The sequence below is a fragment of the Molossus molossus genome, unplaced genomic scaffold (genome assembly GCF_014108415.1).
Source record: "Molossus molossus isolate mMolMol1 unplaced genomic scaffold, mMolMol1.p scaffold_m16_p_21, whole genome shotgun sequence".
Taxonomy (NCBI): Eukaryota; Metazoa; Chordata; class Mammalia; order Chiroptera; family Molossidae; genus Molossus; species Molossus molossus.
Window position 1 is genome coordinate 22330939 of NW_023425357.1, and position 24657 is coordinate 22355595.

General features: G+C 43.5%; 2 protein-coding genes across 2 annotated transcripts in view; both read right to left on the bottom strand.

Annotated features, from left to right (window-relative positions):
• Nucleotides 1-233: 233 nt before the first annotated feature.
• On the bottom strand, nt 234-4964 carry HSBP1 (heat shock factor binding protein 1). The gene is made up of 4 exons (XM_036275993.1): nt 4823-4964; nt 4127-4193; nt 3207-3333; nt 234-1809 (listed from the first exon to the last, which is right to left on the bottom strand). The coding sequence occupies exons 1-3, from the start codon at nt 4865-4867 to the stop codon at nt 3209-3211; spliced, it is 237 nt and encodes a 78-aa protein (XP_036131886.1). The 5' UTR covers nt 4868-4964; the 3' UTR covers nt 234-1809; nt 3207-3208.
• Nucleotides 4965-13693: 8729 nt separating this feature from the next.
• Nucleotides 13694-24657, bottom strand: part of CDH13 (cadherin 13) — an 840526-nt gene continuing 829562 nt past the window's right edge. Inside the window, exons 14-15 of the mRNA XM_036275129.1 lie at nt 22891-23109; nt 13694-14254 (exon numbers count right to left, since the gene is read on the bottom strand). Of these exons, the coding sequence (XP_036131022.1) occupies nt 14247-14254; nt 22891-23109 (227 nt within the window). The 3' untranslated portion in view covers nt 13694-14246. The remainder of the gene's footprint in view (nt 14255-22890; nt 23110-24657) is intronic.

Here is a 24657-nt window from a genome sequence, read left to right on the forward strand (position 1 = left end):
TCTCCAGGACAAGTGTCCTGGGGAACATACTTGGAAAAGGTTTCCTTCCCCACACGTGGTTGCAAACCTGGCAGTCACCGAGGCTCCCTGAAACACCTTCTCCACCACACCTCCCTTTCCCATTCTGCCTTTGGTTATCTGTACTTAATCCTTCCGCAGGTTTTAGCTCATCATCTAAAATGGCCCGTGCATTTTAATCTGAAAATGTGAAAAAACAAACAAATCATTTTTGACACAAAGGAAGCTTCCACTGCAGGATTTCAGGCACCTTTATTCAGGGCAGATACTCGAGGTCAGGGGAGCTTGCCTCAGGAATCCTTCTTTCCATGACTCAAGGAAGCCAACTCCTATTTCCGTCCTGACTAACCTTCCTGCAGTACCATTTCCAGCTGCCACTGACCAGGCTTGAAAACACCCGCACACAGGTTCCACCTGGCTGGCTGGAGTCCAGCAGGCTCTGGTGTGTTCAGGGCTCAACCTGGCAGCACAACCTACTGGCCCATCAAAGGAGTTTCTACAGCTGCATAATTAACAGTGGTTAACTCATCTTAACACAGAAGAAATTTACTCCTTTGCGTTCTCTATATAATTTATAAATAGGAAAAATTACTTAATATTATATATTTGCAATACAAAAACAATCAAGACTGGTGAGATAGGAAACTTAAAAAAATCATACTGTATTAAGGATGTTCCTTTGAGGCACCATACCATTCCTCAGCCTTGTCTACACAAAATCATCTGCTGTGACAATCACATGGATCTCCTTTAGTCAGTATCGGCCTCCCAGGCTTAGCATTCCCGACACTACATTTCTGAGCGGCAAGAGTTACCCGTCTTCTATAATGAATAATAAAGCCATTACTCTAAGAATTTAGGTAAGAAATAGTTTAAAGAAACAGTATTTCTTAAAAACTGGGGCCTACTACAAGTCATTTATTATTTTCTAGTGAAGCAACTGGCATGGACTTACTTATGGTCTGTTTCCCTTTTCACTCCTTTTTCTAATCAGTAGCTCAAAGAAAAGATGGAGTAACTGAGTTTTCAAATCCTGCCAGATTTTGCATGGTCACTATCGTAGATGAACAATGTAGGGTCCTACTGAAGTATTCAAATCTCATGCAAAACTCTAACTAATGAATGCCTCATCACATCAGGCAATTGTCATTTTTCATATTTAAAAATTCTCATACTAAAGTGGCAGTGGTTACTATTCATTACTTTAGCATCTGACCTCAAAGACAGACATAAAATTACTGTTCAAGTTTGAGTTTTGGTAACAGAATAGTGCCTGGTATTTCTGAATAAACAATTTTAAAATATTTGTAACCAACAAATATTTTTCCACCAACACACTATTTGGTGTTAGTTCATCACTCTGATGAGAATTAAAGAACCCTAAACTCTATAAATGTCTTACTTTACAAAGTCTAATTATAAAGGAATAATCTACTATATGTCTAATAGAAAAAAATTACACAGCAACTTTTATCAAACAGCAACTACTACAAAAGGAACGATAGGAAAAAAATTACTTCACAAAAATACACTAAAAAATTTGACAATTTTATGCAGGAACCGCCAAAGTTTTAGTGTTTAATATTTAATAGCACAACTGACCAAGATTCAAGATGTGAAGTTACCATGTTCAAGAAACAGGGGAAGGGGGAAATCACTCTATCAACTAACTATATAGTATATAATAAGAAGAATGCACACTTCACAACATAGTAATTAGTTGCAAAAAGCCATACGGTCTTCTCTTGGCTTGTAAAAACAATGCTCCAGATTCCAGTGTAAATTAGCAACCTATTGAAAAAGGAAAATCCATTAACATGTTATTCATTATATAAGGACAAATAAAATGATACTTAGAATTATCAACTAAAATCCTTTCAGAACCATCTATTGAGCTAAACTTATTTTCTGTGCACAACATTCTAGCAGAAATACAATTGGAAATCTTTATTAAAGAAACTTCTGAATCCATTTCCTCCTCTCACTCCTTTCTTTGTATCATCCCTGTAACTCAAAGTCTTCAATCCTCAAAAAGGATGTTCTCATTCACTTGAAGGGATTTCTGAGACTTGAGAGCTTCTAAGACTGGCAGGATATTTTCCAAATTGCCTCTATATAGGATTAAAGATGACAATCCACACAAAACAATTATGTGATTTACTCACACACAGAATCAACCCAATCAATTTATCTTGTTACTTCTAAGCAACTTGTATTCCATAGTAACTTACAATTTGGTCCAACCAGGACACGCCCAGAAAGTAAAAAAAGAAATATGGTGTCTTTTACTGTATATTCTGCATGGTACTCTAGTTACCCAAAAGTTCTCAGTGGAACTTTATTTTTATAGGGAATTAAAATGCTAAAAATGGGAAGGGAGAAAAGGACGTTTAAAACTTATTTTTGGCCCTGGCCAGTTTTGCTCAGTGGTTAGAGCGTTGGCCTGCAGTCCAGAGAGACCCGGGTTCAGTTCCCGTTAAGGGCATGTACCTCGGTTGCAGTCTGTCCCCAGCCCTGGATGGGTCGTGCAGGAGGCAGCCACTCAATGTGTCCCTTTCACGTCGATGTTTCTCTCTCCCTCCCTCCCACTCTATCTAAACAAAAAATGAAAAAATGTCCTTGGGTGAAGATAAACAACAAAACAAAACTTATTTTTGGGTAGCAACGAGGTAACCACCAGACTCATGAAAATGGTTACAATGGAAACCCATTATGGTGAGAATAAGGCAGTCAGCCAACTGTGCCGCTGCCTCTCTTGTTATCTGGGTATTTTTGCTTATTAGTCTTTCCTCTGATATCTCAAACTATAAAGTCGAAATTTAAATCAACTCTAGGGTGGAAGCTTAATGTAGCCATAATCTAGTTAATCTAAGTCCTGGCATTTACTGAGTACAGTAAGTGCCCCCAAAAGAATCCTTAGAATTTGAGGCATTTATGTAGGTGGCAATGCAGCGGGTGCTTATCTTTTTTGAAAAAACAAAACAAAACAAAAAATCCATAAAAAATCTGCCAGTGATAAGAATTTTGAACAAAACACATTTCTCTGTTTTTGGCTGTAATGATATGAACTCAAAGGATATCTAATGTGAATCAATGGTTTTAACTAATGGGGACATAGGTCTAAGGAATGAAAACTGGGAAAATGATCCATCAAATGATACTAACAGCACCACAGCCCCTTCCCTCACCTTCAACTCTTCTGTGTAGCAGTAGCAGGTATCTTGTTTTCGCCTTCCAGTTCTTCTACCCCAGCCTGTGTCATGAGGTCTGCAATGTTTTTCTCCAGGTCATCAATGCGACTACTCATGTCATCAAGTGGTGATGTTAAAGACCAATGAATGTCTCTCCCATTTCTATCCTTTTCCTTCAGGGCCCACTAGACTTCAGCCTTAAACACAACTGTCTTAATGACACTGGTTTTCCAATTTCCTTTGGACAGTCACGTTATTAACGACATTTCTGTCAATGACGGGCCAAATACAAGAGGCTGGTATACCATATATAGCCTGGGTATGCATAGGCCGCACCATCTAGGTTTCTGTAAGGACACTCTAGTATGTTTGCACGAGGATGAAATCACACCTAACGACACATATCTCAGACTATACTCCTGTTGTTAAGCAGGGCATGACTGTAATCTGGGGAAGAGTCCAGGGATCAGGGGGAAGGAACAAATCCCAGCCCTGCCCTTTACTAGTTCTGGGATCTGGGCACGTTGTTTTACTTTTCTGGGTTTCTGTTTTTTTCACTCGCTAAATAAAGGTCAACACTATTAGTTTCTTCATCAGGTTATGGTGAGGATTGCAGGAAAGAAACACGGAACATATTCAGCTCACAGTCAACAGTCCATCACACTAGACATGACTATGGTAGACTGTACGTTTCTTGAGGTCCGACATCTAGCTCAGTTGTATTCCCAGCTCTTCATACACTACTTCTCAAGAAGAGTAAACACAAACTCAGTAAAAAAAAAAAAAAAAAAAAAATTGGGGTGGGGTGGGGGAGGACTAGCTGAAGTTGGCCTGAACACCGTCCATTTATCAACACCGATACTGAGTAAATAGGATCCAAACACCCACGAGAGGCTGACTACAAATATAAAGGATATTTCTTCCAATGATCTGGTCGGACATGGTCTGAAATTTATCTTGCATCTGTTGCAGGAGTGTCTGCACCTAGGAAACAACAACACAGAACGCCCCACGCTTACCCCGCGGCACCTACGCGGGGGGGGGGGGCAGGAACCCTGCTGGGGGAGGGGGGACGGGACTAGGACCCCAGGTTCCGGCCCGGTCCAGCCTCTGGCAGCTCGGTGGCCTTCATTCCCCAAGGCACTGCCCTCTCCGGGTATCAGGGTTCCCGTCCGTCAAATTAGACCGCGGGGTGGCGAAGCCCCTCCCGTTGGGCCCCGCTGCCATTCAAAATGTGTTGGGTCTCTTGGTATTTTGACGGCTTGGAGGCACCGGGGTTGAGACAGGCGGGGACGGGCGGGCTGCGTGGAGAGCTGAGAGGGGTGGGGCTGAAGCGGGCGGGGACCGGGGGTCACTCGAGGGTGCGGTCAGGGACAGGTGAGTGGGGCAGGGGGTCGGGCCTGGGGACGTCAGCAGGCGCAGGGGCTACACCCAGCGGCCCCGGGCGGGGAGGGTGGTCAAGGTGGCCACAGGCCTCGGCGGGCGAAGCCTCTAGAAACACGGCCTCTAGAGATCCGGACCCGCACGGCCACAGAGAAGACGTCTGGGTCCACGGGTCTTGCCGGCGCCGCCCCGGCATGTCGCGGCCTCGGGAGCACACAGCCGTCCCTTACCACCGAGGTGAGATCCTGCACGGTCTTGGGGTCCGTCTCGGCCATCTCCCCGGTTCCCAGCTTGGCGGTGATTCCTCAGACCGTCACCAACACTTCCGTTTATCGGCGCAGACGCCCCCAGCGGCTTCTTCTCGCGACGACAGATGCCAGGCGCGCGACCGCAGGGTGTTGTGGGAGCTGTAGTCGGCGTCCCGCGCCGGAAAGGCCTTTGGTCTCCTGCTTCCGTTCCGAGCGAGGCCCCGCCCCCGCCCGCCTTGCTCCGCCCACCCAGAACTTCCCCACCCCTCCCCAGCCCCGCCCTAGCCACGCCCCGCATTCAGCCTCGTGGAAGAAAGGGAAACGAACTGCGCAGTGGGGCGAACGGTAGAAGGGGTGGCCTTGACCTCCTCCCAGGCTGTTGTTAAAGGCCTCGCTGGTTTTCTTTGGCGGCGTCGGTACGCACCTGTTGGGCGCCTGCGAGGTGCCAAACCCAGCCTGTGCCGCCGCCTGTGCTCCAACAAAACCCCACAAACACCTGGAGGGGAAGCAGGTCCCAGGGCGCGGCCACCAGGCTCACAGCTGCCTAGCTGGGGGTCTGGTTAGGCTCTGGACCCCAGTGTTTTCTCTTCTCCCTGTGAGGGTTGAGTGGAGGTGCAGGCGCACTGGGGCAGGTTGTTTTTAGCTTTTAATTTAATTATAAAATACGTTCTGGATGGTGCAGAAATGCTAAACTACTTTCCACGAAGTCCACACAATCTTGTAACCGCCCCAGGTCAAGAAACATGACCAGTGCCCCCCGAAAACCCCTCATCCCGTTTCCTTTCACCCCACCCACTCACCCACCAGGGTAACCAGCGCCCTGACTTTTAACACAATAGGTTCGTTTTGCCTGTGTTTCAACGTCATACACATGGAATCAGACAGCAAGGCCTTCTTCGTGCCTGGCTTCTTTCACTGAACATGATGATGTTCCAAGGTGTTGAGTTTGGTCAACGAGGGAGCGGTGTGCAGATTAAGAGACTGGATTTGCTTGTTTAAGAAGGGGGCGCTGTTGAGTTGGGACCTCAAGTTCCAGCCCCACAGGTAGTCTGGGGAGTGGGTCTCACTGGCAAGGGGTAGGAGAATCCTTGACTGAAGGCCTGGCATGTCCAGAGGCCGTAAAGGAACACACCAGTGTTTGTAACAAACTTGGGGCTTTGGCCATGCGGGGCATGAGACTCAACTCTCTTCACCCAACTTCCTTCCCTGCCCCCAACTTCACCCTCCTTCACCTGTATCCCCTTCCTGCACCCCCCACCCCATCTTCCTTCCCATGCCAAAGGGGCAAAAGTCTTTATCATTGGGTGTTAACCGGTATTTGGTTAGTGCTTTATCTGATCACTTAAGATAAACATCTCTCAGTGTTTTAACTTAATCCTCAGAAGAACCCCGTGATATAATTATCACCATTTTACAATTTTGAGAAAACTGACACAAAGGGGGTGAAACTCTTAAACCAGGAAGTCAAATTAGGCAGTACCCAGGACTTTCTGACTCTACCTTCTTATTTTTCTATCATTCTAGACTTCTCTGAGTTGTCTGAGTTTATTTTCTATCATTCTAGACTTCTCTGAGTTGTCTGAGTTTAGAGCCAGCGGCACCACTAGCATTTTGGGTCAGGTAATTCTTTGTTGTTGTAGGGGGTGCAGTGTGCCATGTACATTGTTGGATGTGGAGCAGCTCTCTGACTTCTACCCAGTAGATGCCAGTGGCATCCCCCTACTGTACTGTGACAACCAAAAATATCTCCAGACACTGCCAAGCTCTCCTAGTGTGGGTGGGCAGGGGTGGGGATCACCCTTAGCAGAGAACCACTGGTTTTAGAGGAATCTAGGAACATTGCCTAGGATTCTGTTCACTTCTTCTTCATAGATTATTTTATTTTTTCTTGGACCATTTCTTGAGAAATTTCCTCTGTACATATTGAGATTGAAGGATGGTGTGTGGATTTCTTAGGGCTGCTGTAACAAACCACTACAAAGTGGGCAGCTTAAAATAACAGAAATGTATTGTCTCACGGCTCTGGAGGCTGGAAATCTGAGATCAGTGTGTCATCAGGGTTGGTTCCTTACGAAGATTCTGAGGGGAATCTGTTCTGTGCCTCTCTCTTAGCTGCTGTAACTGCTAGCAATTCTTGATGGTCCTTAGCTTGCGTCACTCCAGTCTCCTCTTCTGTCTTCCCATGTGTGTCTCTCTTCTTCTTACGGAGTAGGGGCCCACCTTCCTCCACTATGACCTTATCCGAACTAATTATATCTGCAAAGACCCTGTTTCCAAATAAGGCTACATTCTTAAGTTCTGAGGGTTAGGACTTCAACATGTCTTTTGGGGGGGGGGAGTGTGGAGGGGACAGATTCAACCCATAAGAGTTAGTAAAGTCATACCACTTTAAATTTGTATCGTACCTGGTATTTTATCAAGTGTTGACGTGAAGCTCCAGAATCATTTAGCTAATGAGTAGTCAGTACTGGATGGGATTTCAGGCCTTTTCACTTTGGACCCCAAACACTGGTGCTACCACACCCAGCCTAGAAGTTTGGACACCCACACCCAGATGTCTAGCCACATCTGGCTTATGGCTGTGAGCAACACAGAACACAAATTAACCCTGAGATCTGGAGGTGTGTGTGTGTGTATGTGTGTGTGTGTGTGGCAGGAGACTTGAAGACTTTTTATCTGAATTGAAATTTTCTTTAAATAAACAGCAGGCAAACTTGATACTTTTTTTTTCTCCGTATTTAGAAAGACAGCATAGTCTCTTTGCATGGTGACCAAGGTCTTTTAAACAGCTGCTGTAACCAAAATCTTCATTAATTTATAGTTATGGCTGATCTACTTTGTAGGGTTGACACACCGAACCTAACTGAATATTGTTCCATTAACAAAACTACTGTATTATGTGTAGGGCACTGGTAATTAACCTTTAAAACTCCGGTTTGGAATAACCTTCGTTTGAAACCTTTAAGTGTCATAGTTGTCCTGTCTTCTCTTAGCATTTTTTAAATAGCGCTTTCTAGACTAATTGTGTAACGGAAGTAATTCTCTTTTCCCCTTTCAAGACGGCTTGGTTTTACATGAACATAATTTGGTACTTTTATCATCGTTCTTTGGTGCAAGTGGGCCGTTCTCTCCACACTCCTTTTGCAGATCTGCACTAAGGGAGGGGTTAATGGACCCGGGCGTCTACACTGCGCTGAGATGTGTGTGTTTGCCTGAGAAGGAATGATCATTGCAGGGCCTTAGAGGACTTTTATTTTTTTTTATTAAAAAATTTTTTTTATTGATTTTAGAGAGAGGAAGGGAGAGGGAGAGAGAGAGAGAGAAACATTGATGAGAGAACATCGATTGGTCGCCTCCCTCATGCCCTGCACTGGGGATTGGGTCCACAACCTGGGCATGTGCCCTGACCGGGAATCGAACCGGCGACCTCTTGGTGTATGGGTTGATGCTCAACCACTGAGCCACACTGGCCGGGCTAGAGGACTTTTAATTCAGCCTTTCCCTAGTTGTACCTGCATCAGCTCTGCTCTGACCCAACCCTGGTCGGAGCCTCGGTGCACCTGCTTTTCTCCCAGGTTTCTGAGTGCTGCTGCTGAGAATCACACAACTGCAGCAGTTTCAGGATAGGATGCCTCGTCCTTCTACTGGGCACTTTAACCCTTTCCAGTCTCTTCAAACCCTTACATATAAATATGTAAAACATCTGGCTCATAGGAGGCACTTATTAAATATTAGCACCCTTTCCCTCCTTTTGTTAAGGATCTCACTAAAGTAATCTTCTTTTTGTCTGTCTGTCTATCTATCTATCTATCTATCACCTATCAATCTATCATCAATTAATCACCTATCATCAATCTATTATTTATCTATCATCAGTCAATCCATCTATCATATCTATTATTAATCAATCTATCACTGATCTCTTTATCATCTATCTTTCTATCATTAATCAATCTGTCTGTCATTAATCAATCAATCTATAATCTATTATCAATCAGTTTATCATCACTCAATCATCTATAATCAATCAATCTAATCTAATCTAATCTAATCTAATCCAAATCTAATTTAATCTATTACTATCTGTTTTTTCCCCAAACCAGGGGATTTGACTGTTATGAAAGAAGAAAGGAAAAGAGTTCATTATTAGGGAGGCAGAATTGGTTTTAGTCTTGGTGCTCAGCCATTCTAGGCCAACCAGAACACCATCTGAAAAAATATACCTTCGCTCTGTCACTGTGTTTAAACTGTACTAAAGATGGTCTAAGACCAAATACACACATTAAAAATCCCAGATAACCTTTATTTGAGTATTTTACAAACAAGTTACACATTTCTTTACAACTACAGAATAAATCAAATGTTAATTTACAGCTCAGAAACTGTAAGCAATTCAGCAACTAGGGCCCAAAGGAACTGCGTCTGCAATAGAATTAAATCTTTTAAAATGACAAACTCTATCCCTTTTGTATGTTTGTGGAAAAAAATGGATTTAAAATTTCTGCATATTTTTTATCTCGGGGTAATCATATCTTTATCTTGGTGTTAATGTTTAACAACAGAACAGTGTTGATGTACGCATGACAACACAATTTTTTTCATATAGCCTTCGCTTTCAACTCTTTAATACTCTGAATAAAGAGGCATACTATTACTTTCTAAAGAAAAAGCTTTAAAAAAGTAGCAGACAATGAAACATTTTCAGCCTATAGTCCTAGTGCTTCTCTGAGCCATTTTCTGAAGGGTTCGGGGCTTCATAGTGGACATCAATAGCTGGCTACACCCATTGCTTCTCAGCTAGCACTTGGGAGCCACGTCAAATGGTTCAAAGATTTATCAGGCTCAGCAACCCTCCAACCAGTAATGCTAACATCGTGATGTAGCAGGAGTGATGGGAAGATGCTTTTCTGCCTACTGAATTTGATCAGTCGCTAAATTATTTCTGCTTAAATTATAGACTCATTCTTACTTGATGGAATTAAAGCTCTCGTCGGAAATCCTCGTTCACACATTCATTCCTGCCATTTTGTTCTGTCTTTACATACTGCGTATATGCTTTTCTATAAACACGGTTGAAGCTATAGATTTTTTTTGTTAGCCATAGGAAATGTAATAAGAGCAACACATTTTACATAGCACAAACTTTGTTAATTGCTTTAGATGGACAATTATGAAAGCATCTTATCATCAGAATATGAGACAATCTCAACAGCCAGGTAAGAAGAGAAGGTGGGATGTGCCGCCTTTGTGAAAAGGTGTAGCCAGGTTATTAGGTTATTGTTATTATTATATTATATAGCAGTTAAACAGAAAAGGTGGTTTAGTCTCGGTGCTCACCTTCTCGGCGTGATTTACCTGTTGATGCATGCTTAAATCATCTACATATGGATAGATTAATGTGCTGTATTTACAAAATCAGAAACTACTGGAAGAGCCTTTAGAAGTTGTTTACAGCTGAGCACAGTACGAGCTCTTGAACATCCCACACCACTTTCTCCCTCAACTTTTCCTCCCCTTGCTGGTTTGGCTGTGACTGGGTCCTTGCAAGAACATGACATTTCTTTAGGATAACTGAGATATCTAATTAATCTGGGAGAAGCCCCTCATGTATCTGCTAACAAGCCATGGAAGGGATGGGAGGAAATACTCAGGAAAACTGTAATATCTTGTACAGGAAAAAGTCCTAAGGTTGCAATATTAATTTAGAACAGTGTTATGAGTTCTTATCTGAAAGTTCTTAGAATGAAGAAAATGTAGAAGGTCAGTTTAGTTGGTCTGGGTAGATAGTCACGCCAAGTGGGGTTCAGATGAGGGTTTCCTGGTAGACGTTTTGTCTGATTCTGCTGCAGAGTTGGCAGTGGCACTGTGCGACAGTGGGAACCATGTGGGCCTAGGGTTCTGGTTCTGAAGGCCACTTACCTGAAGCCCATTTGGTTTTTCTGAGCCTCAGCTATATCTGTAAGTTGGAGAAGAAAATAGGACTTGCCTCATAAGGCTGTTGTAAAGATTCAAGGAGTTAATTGCATGGTGTGGACACCATAATAAAGAATTAATAAATGTAAATCATCATCATCATCATCAACTGCATTTTTGTACCTTGTTCATTCACGCCAGGAGAACTATAGACCATTTTCTTCAGAATCACCTGGGTAGTTAGCGTTTCGGTACAATTGCACCAAACCCAGCCTCAAGCAGAACCTTGTTCATACTTTTTCACTTGCCACATCTTAAGGTCAAGATCCAATGTATTTATTTTGGTGAAATGCAATTTCAAGAGTCTGATAGTAGATGGCTATTTCATTTAACAGAAGGCTTAAAATGACATTTTGAAATTCTGGGGGATAAGTTATCAAAATTTCTAAAACTGTTCTGTAAGAGCCAAAGTCTTATTTGCTACCTACCATGAAATGTAGCTGGATTTATTTTGTTAGGATGTTCAGATCTGCAGGTGTTGGCTGAGAGGGCAGGTTCATCTTCTGGAAATGATATTTGTTAGGCGAGAACTGGCAGTATTAAGGTAACTCGTATCAAAATTAGAAAATGTTTGCATGTTCTTGTTAAGGTAAGTGATCGGAAATAATGAATTTATCCTAGGTAAAATGGGGGAAAAGTCACTTTTAATGAACTAATGTGGTTGATGTGTTAATAAAAAGCAAAGAAAGTGTCACTGTTCACTCAATAGAAACAAAATCCTCAGTCTTGTGCTCAGTCATTGGGAAAAGCAATTTCTAGCTCTTACTTGACTTTTTCTTTTTCTTTTTTCAATAACTCGGACTAAAATAAAATGCATTGATAATAATGATACAATGTTTGGATTATACTTTTGCTTTCAGCAAAGTTAATGCATTCTAGCAAGTTAAAAAAAAAATCCTATAATTCAGGACATACTACCACTTAGGCTTCTAAGAATTGGTCTTTTTGTGTGTGTGGAAGGATTAAAAAGAAAACACGATAGAAATATCTCTATCCTGATAAGAACTCTGGGGACAGGGAATACACTTAAAAGAGGAAAATAAAGGCCTATTTGACTTGTTAATGAGGTATGCACTTGACTCCTGTTTTTCTGTGTTTTAAGTTAATTCACTGGCTTGATTTCTCTTTTTCAAGGGAAAAATACCCAAAGTTCAGGAGAGCCTACTAGCTTGAGAGAAAAGGGAGAGGCCTCACTTGTTTACTTGAGTGAATGGGTCACTTGCCATCTGCATCTGTCCTTAGGGATGGCCCAGGCTCATGAAGAAGAGTGAGCTTTGGGATTCTCAGTGAGCTAGTCTGTGGGTCAGGCTGCCAAGCACCTGGCCATCTGAGGATGGTGCTCGGTTTGTCCCAGGCTGACCATTCTCCCCATGCCTGTGGGAAGAGGGGCGTGGGTCCACCAGGGGGACAGGAGGCTGTGTCCTATCAAGCCAGAAGAGGAAGTCCCGTCAAGTATGAATGTGCAGGCTTGGGTCCCCCTGCCCCTGAGCCTGCTCTGTGCACTCATGGAGAACCATTATGTCATATTCAGGGTGTGGCATCTCCTGACTGAGCAACAGGTATTGTTTGAGAGAAAAAGTACCCATGTCCTGGGACTGTAGGCAGATGGTGTGGCTGTGTGTCATGCAGTCATCAAACTGAGGGTAACTTCTGTACATACGCAATCCTCTTCATAGCTGAAATCATTCATGACGGTGGACGAGGCGAGAGCATTGCCCAAGCTGCGAGCAGGTGCTTCTGGATGTACAGACGCACTCACCTAACGAGATGTACGGGGGAGCCCAAGAGGCCCAAAATGTGAACTCGCACTAACACAAGACTCCGCATCAGCGACAGTAGACACAACATAGAAACCAGAGAAAAGCTATTGTCCAGCAGGTTTAACCACCAATACCCATTTATTTGAATGGAGGGAAAAAAAATCTCTGCATTCTATATGCTCCAAAAAGATTTACTATCGAAACAAATACAATATATGGAACTCTATCTGCATAATTTTACTACAATAAAGACAACATATGACTTCTACTTCCTACAGAAGGCGAACTGAAAAGCACAGATGCCAACAGAGATTGCATAAGAAAGCGTGTGTGTGCATGTGTGTGTGTGCGTGGTTAAAACCTTTAGTTAGCAACTGCATTAAAATATGCTAAGACACTTACCCTAGTCGGTGGCGAGCTCTAAGAAAAAGCCACAGGCTGTCGCTAGTTTTATCTGATAGAAAAATTTGGTGTGAGCTTTGATGGTTCATTTACAATTCATCAACAAGAAGATAATCTGAGTACAAGCACTAACTTTCCTCTTACTTTTACATGCTCACAGAATAAAAATCAATTACTTTTTATACATAATGAACGTCTTTTATTTTTAGGTCTGCAAACAACTGTAGTCGACTCACACAAAAGGGTACTTTTAAAACTACCTGTATTTACTCTATTTTATGCATGTATATGAAACAAACGGTGTGTATGTGCATAAGTGTATGTCTATACATGTGGGCATATATATGTATACACACGGTATCTGTCAACCTCTTCATGTGCACGTGTGACCTCCGTGATGACACTTGCCATTGTTAATATACCAAGGGGGGAGAGGTTCTCTGCCATGATCCGTGTCCCCATAAGAACTAAATCCACAGCAGGACTGTGGATTTAGGACACATGCAAATGCAGACAGATGCCCATGAACGAATATTTCAGCCCTTCGCTCAGCATTTGATGGTAACATTTCCTGCTCTGTTCCTCACCACTTTTGCTCAGGATCACGGCATATGATGGCAGTGAAAACTGGTTGCTGTTCTCAGACTGAAGAGAAAGGACTTCTGTCTCTGCGCTCCCTCTCTGCGGATCTGCCTGGTGCTCACGGCAGCATCCAGACTGAGTGGGACGTTGGAGAAGCATCAGCTCTGTGGTCAGTGCTTGTGCCTAGTCTGCTGCGGAGGCCCTGGGGGCTCAGCTGCCGCGGCTTCTATCCCTTCTTTGTTTAGCCTCTCAAGGAAGACGGACGCATCAAAACTAGGCTTCTCCCGTCCAGTCTCGCTCTATAAATACTGGGGACGTACACACACAGATACTCATACATATACAGATACTAACCCACAGACAAAGCTGAATGTGCGGAGTGCTGACTAGCAACATGAACACATCAGAAAAAGTAGTCATTGTTCCTGCTCCCAAAAGGTCAAGTTATATGCCATGATCTTTAAACATTCAGGGAAAATTCAGAGGAGTCCATTAATTAAAGGCAAAAGGAAGATGCTGTCAAAATGGTGACGTACAGACTAAGTGAAATTGCAAAGAAAATGAAAATCTGGAGCAATTGAGGCCTAGTTGTGAAGTTCGAGAGCTGTAAACGGCAATCTTCAGATTTGGATTTTTTTTTTCCTGTTGCTATGGAAACTTGGTAGTCAAGCATCAGATGTCAGGAGTTCTCACAGACCTGAATGGCAAAGATTCAGAGTTTAAGTCAAGGAATATTGCAACTCGATTCAAAACATTCTAGCTGAATACTAGATACATGACTGACAGGTTGCAATTAATGCATTTATAAACATTGCGCTGCCCGGGGAACATTTTTCCGTAAGCATAGCATTTGAAGAGAGAAGGAAGAGTTCTGCTGGTTTATGTCTTAAAAAACTAGCCTCTGAAAATGCTTGATGCCCAAACATCTCATCTCATACCACCAGCAGCTATTACCTCTGCCACCATGGAGCCCCATCTCTTGTACATTGGCTCGGAGCTTGGCTATTTTATGAACAATTTGACTTGGTAGATTAGAGATTGATGATTGTCCCAGATATACATATATATATATACACACACACACACACACACATACACACACATACATACACACACATACATATATATGTGTATATATTATATATATGTATATTATATACACACACACACACATATATATTTCTTTATCCTCACCTGAGGACATTTTTTTTTTTTTTTATCCTCACTCGAGGACATTTTTCCATTTTTTATTCAGATAGAGCTGGAGGGAGAGAGACAAAGAGAGAGAGAGAGAGAAACATCGATGTAAAAGGGACACATCGAGTGGTTGCCACCCACACGACCCAACCAGGACTGGGGACAAACTGCAACTGAGGTACATGCCCTTAGCGGGAACTGAACCGGGGCCTCTCCCGACCACAGGCCGACGCTCTAACTGCTGAGCCAAACCAGCCAGGGCGAGGACATTTTTTTTTTTTTTTGCATTTTTATCTTCAGATAGAGCTGGAGAGAGAGAGGGAGGGAGAGAGAGAGAGAGAGAAAGAAACATCGATGTGAGAGAGACACATCGACTGGTTGCCACCCACACAACCCCAACTGGGGCCGGGGACAAACTGCAACTGAGGTACGTGCTCTTAGCGGGAATCGAACCTGGGTCTCTCTGGTCCGCGGGCTGATGCTATAACCGCTGAGCCAAACCGGCCAGGGCTATATATGTATTTGGTCACAGACAAGAACAAGATACCTCTTGGTGGTTGTTCAGCCATGGTGTATGAGTGTCCTGTGGCTGCCGTAACAAATGACCACAGACTTAGTGGCTTAAACAACACACGTTCTGTTATGGAGGTCAGAAGTCCAGAATGGGTCTCATGTGGCTAAAATCAAGGTGCTGGCAGGGCTGAGTTCCTCTTGGAGGCTCCAGCGGGAGAAGCCACTCCCTTGACCTTTCTAGCTCCAGAAGCTGCCTGTGTTTGGCTCACGGCCCCACCAGCCACCTTCATGTCCTGAACTGTCTTACCAGTTTACGGCAGTTGCTGAAGGTTCGGTTATTCTCTAGGCTGCGCACTAGCCCAGGGTCTTCTATTCTGCCTGATAATAGCATGAGTGGAAACAGCTTGTTCCCAGACATTTTTGCTTCATTATTATCATCGTACCTTGAATGTGAACAGGGAACCAAATCTTTTGTCAATGTCAAAGAAATGAAAATGTGGAAAGGTGAACCTCAGATGAAATGTATGTGCAGTTCGTTTCGGAACGAATTGATGGCTAGCACTATGATGGGCTACTCTGCAGGGCTTGGGCCTCTTCATTCAAAACCTGTTGAGGGGTGGATCTGTGTGTAAAACTCATCCATCGACTCTGCACCCCGTGGCTTCTAGAGATTGAACCTGTCATTTATCTGGAAAATTTAAAGTAACATTTTAAAATTCGAGATAAAAAGTCTTTGTAATGCAACTCAAGTACAAATAAGGTGATATAAAGAAGGTTAAGGGTTAAAGCTGTTTTAACAGGGCCATGGACATTAAAAAGTTAATTCAGGTGCAATTTTTGGTTGGTATTTGCTAAACCAGGGACCTTTATGTTGTTTGAATTTTTTTGCAGTTAGGAGTATTCTGAATGCATTTACTTTCTTCTTTTTTTAAAAAATATGTTTTTATTGGTATTTTGGAGAGACAGAGAGGGGAGAGAGAGATAGAAACATCCATGGGAGAGAAAAACATTGATCAGCTGCCTCCTGCACGCCCCCTCCTGGGGATCAAGCCCGCAACTCAGGCATGTGCCCTGACTGGGAGTCGAACCAGGACCTCTCAGTCTGTGGGACGGCCCTTAATCCACAGAGACACACTTGCCAGGCTCATTTAGTTTCTTTATTTCACTTGCAGTTTCCATGGCCTTTGCAACCATTGCCTTAAACTCTTTGGTTACTTGTCTAGTAATGTGGTAGTAAATTGTATTCTGTAGATTCACCGACATTTGAAGAAGGACATGAAAAGAACATATTAAATGGCATCACTAATTTTTTTTTTTTTTTGTCCTCACCTGAGGACACTTTTGCATTTATCTTCAGATAAAGTGGGAGGGAGAGAGGGAGGAATAGAGAGAAACATCGAGGTGAAAGAGACACATCGAGTGGTTGCCACCTACATGACCCCAACCGGGGCTGGGGACAAACTGCAACCGAGGTACGTGCCCCTAGCGGGTACTGAACCTGGGACTCTCTGGTCCATGGGCTGATGCTCTAACCGCTGAGCCAAACCGGCCAGGGTGGCCTCACTAATTTTATTTAAAAATACTTTCCAGTGTGGTACCAAGAACTTAAAATAATAATTTCGTTCATTGAGAAAAACAGAAAAAATTTTGGTTGAATTAAGACCCACTAAATGAGAAAGTCGCCAATTCTGTTTTAAGTCAATTTAGACTATAACGTAAATGATGCTACTTCCTAGAACAGTTAAGCTGATTGCATGAGATCGTCTATATAATTTATGCAAAGCTCTGAGCTTCGCACGTGCATGGCACATACAAAGTCCGTGAAGTTGTACCACTGTAAGGGACCAGACTCCGCTGCAAAGCACGACCCAGGTAGTCTCCAGCAGAGGCCTGCATGCTGTGCCTGGGGCTGATGCTTCTCCGGGCCCTGTCTCTGCTCATAACACATTCACAATAAAGAAGAGCAAAACAGTGATACTCTCAACAACCTGGCTGGTATGATTCCATTTACAGAAGCTTCTAGAAAAGACAAGACTTTTAGAGAAGGCAGATCAATGAGGGTCTGGATTGGGGGAAGGGATCAACAGCAAAGGGGTGCTTTTTTGATTGTGGTGTGTATAGTTGTGTAGAGTTACCAAAAGTCATCCGACTGTACGCTTAAAATGCGTGAATTTTATGGAATGCAAATAATACCTTAATAAAAAGCATTAGACTTGTGAGTGTTTGTTTATTTATTTATTTATTTATTTTTATCCTCACCCGAGGGCATTTTTTCTATTTTCTTTGTTCAGATGGGGGGGGGGGGGGGAGAAGAGAGAGAGAGAGAGAGAGAGAGAGAGAAACATTGATGTGAAAGGGACACATCGAGGGGCTGCCAGCCACACAACCCGACCAGGGCCGGGGACAAACTGCAACCGAGATACATGCCCTTAGCGGGAACCGAACCCGAGTCTCTCCGGACCATAGGCCAGCACTCTAACCGCTGAGCCAAACTGGTCAGGGCATGAGTGTTTTTTTAAATCCTCACCTGAAGATATGTTTTTATTGATTTTAGAGAGAGAGGAAGGGAGGGAGGGAGGAAGAGGAAGAGAGAGAGAGAGACCTACTGGTTGCCTCCCATCTGGGGATTGAACCCACAACCTAGGTATGTGCCCTGACCAGGAATCGAACCTGCAACCTTTCGGTGTATGGGACAATGCCCCAACCAACTGAGCCACCCAGCCAGGGCAAAAGTATTTTATTTTGCTCATCATAATCGCCTCTTTAAACTTCTTTCCTGTGATTGAGGTTATAGTTCAATGCTCCATCCTTCCCAAGGTACAGACATTTAATTTTGGTACTCGTTAACATGGTTCATCTGTTCTGTTCTTTTACATTCCTGCTATTGCTAATTAATTAAGCCTAGGACAATGTTTAAAAAGGTTTTAGGACAGTACTCTTCCTTGAACTTGACTGTGCACACCACAGAGCCCCACACAAACCCACAGACACAGCATAACGGAGACACCAGCTTGCCTAGGACCTTGGGATGGTCCTAGGGGAGAATTATGCATCCCCTCAATGTCATCAATGCGTAATTTAAACAACAAAATTGGCAGTAAAAATAATTTCATTTACATTTTTTATTACTTTCAATGTCATTAGTTTTATTTCCTTTATTTTTAGATGTCAGAGAGGGAAGTACAGCTCTCTCAGTTCAATTCTCAGTAGTAATAAAGCCATCTACAGTATCATAATGAACTGAAATGTTTTTATTATCTTTTTCCATAAGGGAGCCTGTCTAATGGCGAATGCTGGTCTCACTGCTTACTCACTCGGGACCTTGGGACCTTCCTGAGTTTTCTCATCTATGAACTGGGATAAAATCACCAGGCTAAGGGAGAAAATAGAGAGAAAAGCCATAGAACATCAGGGTGTTTGGTTAATGCTAATCTACTTGGATCTGAATATTACTTGAGGGGAGGAGAAAACCCATTTTTTTTCCCCCATGTTGAATGATGTGATCACTGCAATTATATGAACAACACTCGAAAGATGTTGGCACACTTTTTCTGAAAAGAGCTAAATATTTGCGATTTTGTGGGTCATATGGTCTCTGTGGCAACCACTCAACGCTGCCATTGTCGCAGAAAGCAGCCACAGACAATATGTAAATGAATGGGCATGGCTGTGTTTCAATAAAACTTTATTTACAAAGCCGGGAAGTGGGCCGTGTCTGGCCCTCAGGCGGTAGTTTGCCAACTCCTGCTTTGAAGACACACCGAACTGATTCTACCAGATTTCAAAAATTCTTTCAAGGACTATGGCTGAGCTGGGAGGGTATCACACCCTTGTACTTTATAATCTACTCTCAATGCTTTTAGAACCCCCTGCCCCACCTTGTTTAATGGTTTAGGCCCATTTCTTGTGGCCTCTTGTCAATGTCATGTTAGCAGTGCAGGTGGGATGGCTACTGGCTTTGCTGTTATGAGAGGGGGGGCCCTAGGACATGTAGCCCACTACTTATCCGGGCTGGCTCTGACCCAGCCTCTCATGTCTTTTTTTTTTTTTTTTTATCCTCACCGGAGGACATTTTTCCTTTTTTTTTTTTTGTTCAGGTAGAGTGGGAGGGAGAGAGAGGAACAGAGAGAGAGAGAGAAACATCGATGTGAAAGGAACACATCGAGTGGCTGACACCCGCACAACCGACCAGGGCCGGGGACAAACTGCAACCAAGGCACGCGCCCTTAGCGGGAACCGAACCCGGGTCACTCAGGACCGCAGGCTGACGCTCTAACCGCTGAGCCAAACCGGCCAGGGCTCTCATGTCTTATTAGGCACATCCCTGTTTTGTCAGGAAGAACATCTGGGGCTAGGTATATAATAAAACAAGAATTACTATATCTGACAGGCATCTCGAATGTTCAAATGAACAATATTAAATAATCTCATGCCTTCTCTACAGGGCCAGACTGAGGTTCTTTTATTTATTTGCTTTTTAATTAAAAATATATATATTTTTCAGACTGAAGTCCTTTTTGAAGACAAACAGGTGAGTGGTAACACCTGTTCTCAACTGTTTCTTTGAGCTGAACATACCTGTCTTGTGGTGGAAAACATCGGAAGGTCAACCATGAGTACCTGTCCAGCTGCCTAGGGAGACCCAGAGCTCCTTTTTGAGGGTGATTTTGGCTTTACCCACAGGTGCCCTTACCTACAGTGGGATAACCAGATAGGACGGCTCTCCATTTAGGTGAGGGAAAAAAACAACGCATGTGATCTCTCACACAGTGTACACGCTCCTGTCTTTTTCAATGGTACTATTTTGAGTATAAACAGAGCATGAGTACTTTAGGAGTTATCAGGCAATTCTGTCTTGGATTAATGTGATCTAAGAGCTCGACAGGGAGAGAGGAGAAGTGGGCAGTCTTGGGGAACCCGCTCATTCATTATTGATACCTGCAGGCCAGGGGTCTCCAAAGTAGGGGCCACAAGAGAATCCCTTGTTTGTAAGAGGAAAATACTGTCATGTCTATTTCTATTTCTTTTGCTCTAAACAAAGAGATTGTTTTACTAATACTTACTACATGGATTGGTAGTAGCAGATGCGTGTATTGTTATAAAAATATTGTGAAAAAATATAGGACCACTGGGTCTGTGTGCCACAGGTCACTGTCACTTGGGATGTTTCCACCAGGTGGCTGGGCCTGGGAGTCTGTATTTCAAGAAAGAGAGGGAGGAAGTCTCCAGTTAAAAACTCACTGCAGTCCGGAGTAGCTGACGAGTGAGCGGTGGCCTGCGTGCCTGGACTCTTCCAAGGGACGCCACCGAGAATCAGGCTTTGAGGTGGTATAACTGGGCTTATAGACAGTGATGCGTGGATGGCTGTTCATGATCTTCTCTCGCTATGTATACTCATCATACATGCAACACACATGCACACATAACACACATGCACACTTGGACACATGCATACATAGCATTTTTATTTCTTTCTCCAGACTGTCTCTGTGAATTCCAGTTTCTCCTAGAACCCAGTCCTGGGCTTTCAGTCTGACTAGTGCTCGCTTCAGAAGTTAGTGGAAAGCAGATTCCAGACGTTTACTGCAATTGAGTTGGTCATTGCAGGACACTGTAAATAACCCCAAGGCATCTGCTGATCGAGGAATATACATTGTGCAATCGTCACATGACGAGATACTCTAGCAGTTTTAATGAACGAACTAGTGCAGGGGTGAATGATGGCTGGTGGGCCACGGTATGTTTTCACACTTTTAAAGAGTGGTCGAGAACAAAAGAACAAAGGGAAAAAACAATAAGAAAGAATGTGTGATGGAGACCTGCGGTGGCCCACGGAGCCCAGAGTATTTGCTGCCTGGCCCTTTATGGAAAAAACTTGCTGACCCTTGAACTGGAACAACATCGAGTAATCTTGGCAATGTGATGGGGAGAGGAAGCAAAGCAATGTGCAGAGCCTCATGTTCAATATAGTACAAATTACATAAAGTTTTCCAAATGGCACAAAATAGAACTACATGGTGTGTGTGTGTGTGTGTGTGTGTGTAGTAAAAGTATAAAACAATGTTAGTACACACTCAGAATAGCCATTGTCTCTGGGGAGAAAGAACAAGAAATAAAACTGGGGAGAGGATCACCTTTACCTATAACATTTTCTTTCTTTTTTTTGTTGTTAATTCTTACCCAAGGATATTTTTTCCATTGATTTATAGAGAGAGTAGAAGGGAGAGGGGAGGGAGAAAGGGAGAGAGAGAGGGAGAGAGAGGAGAGAGAAACATAAAGTGAGAGAGACACATCAATGGGTTGCCTCCTGCATGCACCCCAACAGGGGCCAGGGATGAACCATACCCTTGACCAGGAATCAAAACCCACAATCCTTAGATATTTGGCTAATGCTCTAACCACTGTGCACACCAGCCAGGGTGCATTTTATTTCTTTCTTTTTTTTTTTTTTTTATCCTCACCCAAGGACATTTTTTCAGTTTTTGTTCAGGTAGAGTGGGAGGGAGAGAGAGGAACAGAGACAGAGAGAGAAACATCGATGTGAAAGGGGCACATCGAGTGGCTGCCACCTGCACGACTGACCAGGGCCGGGGACAAACTGCAACCGAGGTACGTGCCCTTAGCGGGAACCGAACCCGGGTCTCTCTGGACCGCAGGCCGAGCTCTAACCGCTGAGCCAAATTGGCAAGGGCTCATTTTATTTCTTGAAGAAGTGTCTCAACCATCCAGTGATACATTTCTCATTATAAGGTCTTTTCCTCCTTAGTTCTTCTGCCCACACAGGACGTTGGCCCAGTACAAAGCTTTATACACAGTCCACGTTGGAATGTGTGATTGCTTGTTGACCCTACTTTCTACTGCCACCAGGATGTAATAACTCTTGTTATTTTTTTCTAATCATCAAATTCTCAACTTCCTAATTCACAATTACATCAATAACCTTGTCAAAATGTAAATACCAAGGGCAAAAAGGCTTTTGAATGGCATTAGCGATATGCAAATAATTGCTGAAGTTAAAATAGGACCAGTATTCCATAAATAGAAAATATTTCATACACATATCTATTCGTTTTCTGCTTACACCTGTATTACTAGGTATAATAATTTATTTGTTTAAAATAATGCTCCATTGCATTACAGCCATTACTACCAGGCAGTGAAAACAATGTGTGAATTATACATTTATCTCTTTCCCTACGGCCCAGCTGCCACCCATGAATTCTCATGACTGTTCTTAAAAAGGTATCGTATCTACTTTAACCTTGAGAAAGATGATTCTGCGCAATGCAGAGAGAAACAGGCCCTGGCAGACCAGTTAACCAATCTGGGCACATCTGTATTAGCTCAAGTTCAGTGGCATCCACGGGACATGTTCTCGTCACCTGGTCTGCAGGACAGCAGAGCGTACCTTTGCTCAATTCCTCAGGGTGGCAGGGGGGTGTTAAGATGCCTTTAAACGTTAATTGGAACATTTTTTACACGTAACACCTTCTACTCTACAGACATAAGCTAAAAATAAATGTTTCCTCTGGGATAAAATGTTTTTTGAGGAAGAGATACGGGGGAAAAGGCTTCTGGCTACGTTTCCGTTCATGTGCACCCACTGGAGTTAGGCCAACTTACGAGCGACACTGAAGAGAGAGATGAGCAGGACTGAGGTCAGGCTGAAGCGCAGGGTCCCCGCTGCGTTGCAGTCCACTTTGGAATTCTTGCAGGAACACACTTGTACCCTGAGGTCTGTGATGTTCGTCATGGGTGGTTTCCCTGAATCTGTCACCATGATGGGCAGCTGGTAGTTGGCTTTGTTCAGATTTTGAAGAAGGCTTACCAGGGCGTGTGTGTCTATGAAGACAAAGGGACTTTCATGAGACCTTTCCAAATGCAAATGTGAGAACGCGCAAAACAGGTGGTGCATTTTGTTGGTAGCCGTGAGAGTGTTTAAACTGAGATTCATCGGCATCACATGAACATATACATTCGGTTCTCTTGCACCAGCCACATTTCAAGTGTCTGGCAGGCACACACACATGGTGGCTGGTGGCTACCCTACCTGACAGCCCAGACAGGATGTTTCCATCACCAAAGAGGCCTGTCGTTCGGTGTTATTATAATCGACTTCTAGGGGGTTCACTTTTGTCAAAATGACTGAGTACTGAGAACCCCTCCCTGTGCATTTATTATACCAATAAAGCCATCTTCACAAAGATCACATTCAATATCTAGAAAAATGTAAGAATCCATTCTTGTTTTGTTTAATCCTCACCCAAGGATATTTTTACATTTGTCTTCAGACAGAGTGGGAGGGGGAGAGAGAGAAACATGGATGTGAGAGGGACACATTGATTGTTTGCCACCCGCGTGACCCTAACCAGGGATGAACCGCAATGCCCTTGGCTGGAATCAAACCCAGGACTCCTTGGTTCGCAGGCTGAGGATCTACCCGCTGAGCCAAACTGGCCAGGGCTAAAAAATCCACTCTTAAGTGATCACATTGTACATCTGAAATATATACTATTGTTATTTGTCAATTATACTTCAACAAACTGGAGAAAAAGAAAAAAAAATACCAGCTCAGAACACTTTTTAGCAGTTTTTTTTTTTTTTTACCTTTTTTTTTTCTTTATTGATTTTAGAGAGAGAGGAAGGGAGAGGGAGAGAGAGATAGAAACATCAATGAGAGAGAAAATCGATTGTCTGCCTCTTGCATGCTCCCCACTGGGGATTGGGCCCACAACCTGGGCATATGCCCTGACCTGGAATCAAACTGACAACCTCTTGGTACATGGGTCAACCACTGAGCCACACCAGCCGGGCACAGCTCAGAACATTTTTATATAGGAATCCTAATTCAAACAATCAAAATAAATTCTTGGACCAAAAAAAAAAAATCCACTTACTCTACATGTGGACTTGACACCGAGTGTTGCCATGGGGATGGATGCTGTCATCTTTATCAGGCCTCAGCCCACAGCCCTAGAGTGGAGTGGGCATCCACAGCTTATGGAGACGGGGTCTTTAAGCCTGTGTAGTGAGAACATCTGCCCTTATCCAGGCCTCTGGGCAGCACTCAGAAGAGGCCACCCCACCTGGCCACTGTTTTTAGCTTCAGGCTGTTCTCTTTTCCATCACTCGGATGACAAGGGATTTTTTTGTTTGTTTGCTCGTTTTAAACTGCCCCTTTCTGAGCACAGACAATGCTAAGTATTCAGAAAAAACAGCAACTGGGGGACAAGGAAAGGGATTTAGGAGGCCTCCCATGTATTCAATGACACCAGAGGGAAAGCAGACTTCGATGACATGGAGACCAAAGCAGATGGAGTATCATCCTAACCAGGTTAGGGAGCAGCAAGCTAGAACCAAGGTAGCAAATCACCACAGTGAAATAGCAGA

Excerpts from the sequence above, each read along its gene's own strand:
- HSBP1 (XM_036275993.1), bottom strand. The coding sequence starts at position 4,867 with ATGGCCGAGACGGACCCCAAGACCGTGCAGGATCTCACCTCGGTG. Across the intron at positions 4,194-4,822 it reads TGCAGGATCTCACCTCGGTG|GTGCAGACACTCCTGCAACA; the intron begins GTAAGGGACGGC and ends GTTGTTTCCTAG. Across the intron at positions 3,334-4,126 it reads CGACCAGATCATTGGAAGAA|TTGATGACATGAGTAGTCGC; the intron begins ATATCCTTTATA and ends TAACATCACCAC.